Genomic DNA, 6,880 nt, shown 5'->3' with positions numbered 1-6,880 from the left:
CAAGTTACCACCATTTCTTGCACCAAATTTCACACCAAAACGGTGTAACATCAAATTTACTCCAACCATTACATCATATTTTATACTAAGTCTTCTCTTTCTTCTATATTATATTATTATCTTTTATTTACTTTTCATTTTTTATTTCTTCAAACTAATACTATATTTTTTCTTTTTTCCATATTCATTATATATAATTCATATTCACCACTTATATAATTATTTATTACAAAATTATTTTAAAGAATAAATTAACTAAAAGTAAAATCATTGATAAAAGATAATTAAATAAATATTACATCATAGTCAAATTTAATTTAAGTACCACATAAATATTTAACTTTCGCCTCTATTCTCCCATAAATGCTCGATTAATGCATTATTAAATTTCTTTTTATACAATTATAATAATAATAAAATTAACTTATAATTTTATATAAATATAATATATACAAAAATTAATATATCAAAAAATAGGATATAAAATTAAAATTATAAAGATCTTAATATAAAAATTAATTATATACACAATATATGATAAATTAAAAGTCCACAAAATAAAAAGATTGAATAAAATAATATTAAACCAAATTTAGAGTGATGAATAGTGTTGCTCCAAATTTGATGCAACACTATTCATGCTCTATAATAATGCAAGAATTAGTGTTGTATTGGAGCAAAAAAACACTATTTCTTGCACCAAATTAGAGTAGCCTTGGAGATGTCTTAGGAGCTGCTATTTCAAGGTTATTGATGATAGCTTCCAGATCTACATGTTAAATCTTATGCATAAAGAGTTAAGAAGAGTCTAGGGTCATTGCATTATTTTAACCTTTTTTTCCAAGATCAGTGCAAGTGGGTTTAAAATTTCTTTTTGCACTATGGCATATTGTTTATCTTTTTCTCTTCCTATTTTATATTCCAAATAAAAGTGTCTTAAAAAGAGAAAGTTCGAAGAAGATAGACAAAGTGATTCTAACACCAAATACAGTACTGATTTATTCCTGAATAACAATTGCAATGACATTAACATCAAGCTGATTTCAACATAAATAAAACGGAATTAAAATCAAATGCAGGTCACCAAGACACAACAAGAAAACTTGAGCAGGCCATCATCAACAAGCTTCAAGTGTAATAACCGCAGATTTAATGGCGACAAATTCGCCCCCAGTTTTCGGGACCAGAGTCACCACTATATCATCTTCATCTTCAAGGCCAATTTCCTCGAGCAACTCGGTAATGGCCAGCTGGAATTTTGCAACAGGGGCGACATGTGGTTTACTGGGATCTGAATGAACATGAGGCAAGGCAGTGTAACTTCCTGCAAACTCTGCCCTGTCTAGCTCATGCCAGTTGGAGTTTGCATCTGCGTTAATGAAGACATCAAACCTTATGTGCTTTCGCTGATCAATGTTGAGTTCCAAGAAAGTTAACATCTCCTCTTTTGCGTCTTTCTCCTGCTGAGTCCTACCTGTTAAGACGTAATATAATTAAATAATTGAAAGTGTACTCTAACAAATTAAAAATATGCTCTCTCTAGCAAGTTAACATGGCATGAGCGATTGAAATGAGGTCATGTTTTTAAATTTCACCGTCACACGAAAAACAAAAACTTTATTTTTATCCAACTACCTGATAGATCTAATTAAGTTTAGTAATTAAAAATGTGTTATTTCTAACCGTTTAAACTTTTAAATAACAGTTGAAAGTACCTGAAGTTTCCCTTTTGATAGAAAATGTTATGGGTTTGTCAATCTTTGCAATAGGGAATGTTTGGGTAGCTGACTGAACCGAACGTGCATTGACCTTGCTCTTGCTCTTCTTCAATGGCTTAAAATTACGCCATGGGGTTGGCATTGCTTGGAAATCATATCCCATTTTCTTATTGTCCAAACAGTCACGGACTTTGACGAGATAAGGGTTTTTCTTCTCGTCGTAGAAAAAGAACTCAGTGTTCAAATAATCTGGCTTGTTGATGTCCTTGCGTTTTCCTCCTAATGTTTTCCATATTGTCCACATGCGATCTACATTTGCATGGTGACTATAGAAAGCAGGATCCTTACCAGCTGAATAGAAATTTCCCATATCTTCACCGTTTTTACAGTTATTCTCATTAGGCTTACTACCAACCCAAATGTGGACAGGAGTATGAGGGATGTTTTCAATAGCTCCCTGCCCTGGTTTGGGTCCAACTTCCGTACAATATGGCTTACCGAAAAAGAGTTGTGGACATGGTGAATTGGTAATCATTTGACGATACATTAGAGTAAGGTTATTGCTCATCATTTGCAAGTCAGTTCCTTTCACGTCTTGACCAAAATGACCAAGGTCCATGATTACAGAACCACGGTGCTCTTGGTTACGTCTTGGATCGTAAAGATCAGGGTACACGTTTGGTTGATCAAACATGTGTGGCAAACGCATGCCCTTTGGATGATCCCAGTTCCAATATGGCAAACCAAAAGTAGGATCATTGATTAAAGAGCCCAAGATTCTTTCATAGAAGTACAAATACCATCTATGGAATGGGAAAAAAAGCCATGAGAAGTGAATTTGTAGCTCTTTGCCAGCGACGGTGTATGCACCGTTGCAATAAGCACAGTGGATTTTGGCTTGCGCCGTGAATCCACGTGGATCATCTGGATCAGTGACGTCGAGCTCCTTCATTTTAGTAATGGCTAAGTTGTACTTAGCCATGTACTCTTCATCCACGGCATGAGAAGCTGGCCGAATACGGAGCTTGGACCCTGTTGGAAACTTGTAATAAGGAATATCCTTAGGATCAATTTTTAGCGGAGGGGGGCAACAAGAATAAGGTACTGGTACACCGGGTTTAATTGTGGCGCCAGTCTTGCTACATGAAGTAGTAGGGGCTGGAATGGGAGTGGCTGAAGCCAATGGTACAACATTAGAAGCACCATAGAGACCTCCTAAACCTAGAAGAACATTTCTCCTATCAACAGAATTTGCTTCAACAGTTTTGTTTTCATCACCATTGGAGACCTTGCATGAGACTTTGAAGCTATGGTTACGTTTTCCACGGAGGAAAAGTTGAGAGGGTTTTGGAGTGGATGCTAAAGAAGAAGACTTGGTGGTTGATGTAAAGGGTGTTTTGAGTGGTGTGCTATTGCACACTGGTGAAATAACACTTGATGCCATAGCTAGCTTTCAGTTGAAGATTCTTAGGGTTCCACCTTTGCCTTATATAATATGTAAGCACCCAATAAAATATATATGGAGCACGTCTCACCTACCACTCCAAAACATATTCGGGACCTGGTAGGTGGGAATTAAATGAAGGATAATATTAAGTGGGAAAACTCTTATCATTTGTGTTTTATATTTGCTAGATCTGTAGAAGAAGAATCAAAGCTTCTCTAAACAGAAAGATAATTTTGAAAATAATATTGCCTTAAATCTTTTTAATACTTGAACACCTATATTATTCATCAATATATGATGTCTAAAGAAGTTTTAGTCAGGATATACATGTGGTTCCCTCTTTAGGAATATTTCTTCGTTTCATTTTGAGGCTAGAATTGCACTTTGATAGCTTATGTTATGTCTCAAAATAGAAAGTTTACATGGTGCTACAAAGGCAAGGTTAAAGTCCTCTCACCGTATATATATATGTCGTGACCCCTCTCGATGTATGTATATATATGTCGTGACCTCTCTCGATGTATGTATGTATATATGTATGTATTTAAGTATTTTTTTAAGCAAACGGGAAAATAAATATATATATATAAAACTACGTAATATTTGTTACATCATAGTCTTCATTTGTGTCACATAGAACACTTTGATTGCCTAAGCTTGCTAACATATTGCAAGCATCCATTGTTAGGTACTTAACAAAAACATGATTGTCTTGATCATATTTCACAAAATTAACAACATAATTGGGAGGGGACACAAAAACTTTTCTTCCTTTGCCTGAAATCCTGTCATCCTTAGCTAGTTGGTGTGTTACTGTGTTGCCTTGTCTAAACACGTGCTGGAGGAGGGTCACCTTCCCTTGGTGCATTAACAACAATAACAACAACAACAACAACAACAACAACAACGACCCAGTATAATCCCACAAGTGGTGCATTAACAAACCTGCAATTATTAACAAGATTATCAAGTAACCTATTACCATTCTGTATAGTTTGAATTGCCTCCGCACAATCCTTTTCTATTTCCAATAAGAATAAACCCCATTCATGGGCAGTTGGAGTCCTTCCTTTAATGCTTTAAGCTCTGCTTCCAAAGAACCCCTTACAATCCAGTATCCATTTGCATTACAGAACGCACCTCCCAGGCCACTTTTTTTTTTATGATAGTTCATATAACTAGCATCAATATTTAATTTGTACCAACCCCGGAAGGTTTCTGCCAGTTTATTTTCAGTTGGATCTTCTTAAGGGGGACTGGATTTTTTTCAGTGAGGAGAGTGAATTCTAAAGCTCTATCAATAATCTTGTTTGTACTTATTGTGTCCTAAATTGTTTTGGTTGTTGAATTTCTGTTTATCCAAATCTCCCATAGGACAAATGGAAAGAAGGAGTTCCACTTTGGGATCCCATTTCTCATAGAGTAATTAAGATTTTTTTAATTGCAAGAGCCAGTTATCACCCATGGGGTCATAGAGCTTTGACAAACCCATAGTGTCCCACACAGGTTTGATTACTTCACACCCGAAGAAGATATGAATGATAATTCTTCTTTTTTTAAATCACATATTGGACATAAAGGATCAATATCGATTCCTATACGGGCCATGTATTTTCTACAAGAAAGTTTGCTATTGAGGCATTGCCATAGGAAAATTTTAATTTTGTTTGGGCAGTTTAAAGACCAAATCCACTCAAAATCCAAATGATTTCCCAAATTAGGTTCGATTAGGCTATAACAGCTTTTAGTAGTGAAAACCCCTTTAGATAAGAGAGTCCATACGGGAATATCTTGTATTGGGCCCTTTGAACGGATTTTTGTCTGAAGAATATTTTGTTGGACATCAGAAGGGATATCTATCGATAGATTAGTAAGATCCCATTTTCGATCAATATAAATATCTCTAATTTTAAGGCTGTAGTTCATGGGCATGAGGGACCCTTCAATAGTATTCCTTACACTCATTATATTAAGGATCCATCTTGTGTCCCATATATTTAAGTTAGAGTTTAGATGAGGTGACCATGTAATTCCTTTTGCACATAATTCCCACCCTTTAATAATAGCCTTCCAAATAAAGGATTGATTAAATTTGGAATAATTCCCCCATATTTAGTAATTATCAGGTTTGCCCAAGGAGTTATGGCTTGAGTAAGTAGTCTTCATACTAGACTAGCCAGGTTGATCATATTTTTAGCAGTGGCATTATGGATGCCTAGACCACCAGAAGATTTAGGTTGGCATACTTTTGACCAATTGATAAGATGAATTTTTTTCTTGTTTTCATTCGTGACCCAGATAAAGTCCATATGGATTTTGTTAATAGTTTTAAGAGTCTTTTTGGAAGAAGGGTGTATTGCATGTAATAGTTAGGTATAGAATTTAAGCAAGATTGGGTGAAGGTAGTTCTCCCAGCTATATTCATAAATCTCATTTTCCAAGAGGCAAGACTAGTTCTCATTTTGTCAATTATAAATTGGTAATCAGCTGGTTTGGGATTTTTACTTAATATTGGGAACCCTAAATAGGTACCAAAAGTATTACTTTTTTTAATACCTAACATATTGCTAATACTTATCATAGTGTTAGGATGACAGTTTTTTGAGAATAGGATTTTGGATTTGGTATGATTAATGCTTTGGCGAGACAGCGAGCAAAAATTTTCGAGGACTAACTTAATAGTTTGCATGATTTTGCATTAGCCTTGGCCATTAATGTCAAGTCATCAGCAAAAAATAGATGAGAGAATCTATGGCTTTTCCTTCCTATAGTGATCAGGTCCCAATTGCAAATATCGACCTAGTTTTCAATATGTCTAGATAGCATTTTCAAATAAAGAATAAATATGTAGGGTGATAGAGGGTCACCCTGTCTAATTCCTCTACTAGGTTCGAAGAAAGTGGTGATAGAGCCATTCACAAGAATTACTATAGATCTTGAAGAGATACAACTAAGTAGAAGCTTTGAGAATTTTGGAGGAAACTTGAAAAATCTAAGGGTGCGGTAGATAAAGGACCGTTCTATACGGTCGAAGGCCTTTTTCAAATCTATTATAAGATCATATGACCTTGCTTGCCCTTAATTTCTTTTAGGTTGGAAACTAATTCCTGAATTATAATGGCATTATATGAGGCTCTCCTATTCTTCATAAAACTAGTTTGGAATGGAATTATAATTTTGTCTAGGAAAGGTTTAAGGCGATTTGCATGGATTTTAGTAATAAAGTTATAGATAGTGTTGCAAAGGCCAATAGGTCTAAAAATTTTAATATTGTTTGCATTGGGTACTTTGGGGATCAGGCAAGATAAGTATTATTAATTTCCTTTGGAATGTTTTGTTTTCTGAAAATATCGTGGCATAGATTTGTAACTGAATTCCCTATGATGTTCCAGTATTTATGATAAAAAAAAAGAGCGGAGTCCATATGGACCCGGGGCTTTGAAATGTTTGAACGAGAATATAGCCTTCTTGATTTCACTATCTAGAAGTGGGTTATCTAGTGAATCAAGTTCTATTCTGGGATGACTAGAAACATTTATCCCTATATCCTTCCAGTGTGTGCATGAATGGGAAGTGGTAAAAATATTATTGAAGTAGTTTAAAATATGAGACATGATTAATTTATGGTCATTAATCTAATTCTTGCCTCATCCTTAAAGTAAGTAATTTTATTTTTTCTCCTTATGCTAGAGGTAGATATGTAGAAGAATTTCGT

At 34.8% G+C, this 6,880-nt stretch overlaps 1 protein-coding gene across 1 annotated transcript; it reads right to left on the bottom strand.

Annotated features, from left to right (window-relative positions):
* Positions 1 to 973: 973 nt before the first annotated feature.
* On the bottom strand, positions 974 to 3,206 carry LOC104238423 (polyphenol oxidase E, chloroplastic-like). The gene is made up of 2 exons (XM_009792769.2): positions 1,716 to 3,206; positions 974 to 1,474 (listed from the first exon to the last, which is right to left on the bottom strand). The coding sequence occupies exons 1-2, from the start codon at positions 3,160 to 3,162 to the stop codon at positions 1,119 to 1,121; spliced, it is 1,803 nt and encodes a 600-aa protein (XP_009791071.1). The 5' UTR covers positions 3,163 to 3,206; the 3' UTR covers positions 974 to 1,118.
* Positions 3,207 to 6,880: the final 3,674 nt, after the last annotated feature.

The sequence above is a fragment of the Nicotiana sylvestris genome, chromosome 8 (genome assembly GCF_000393655.2).
Source record: "Nicotiana sylvestris chromosome 8, ASM39365v2, whole genome shotgun sequence".
In the NCBI taxonomy this organism is placed as follows: domain Eukaryota; kingdom Viridiplantae; phylum Streptophyta; class Magnoliopsida; order Solanales; family Solanaceae; genus Nicotiana; species Nicotiana sylvestris.
Note: the sequence above shows the minus strand (reverse complement) of the source record. Positions and strands in the feature narration are given on the sequence as shown.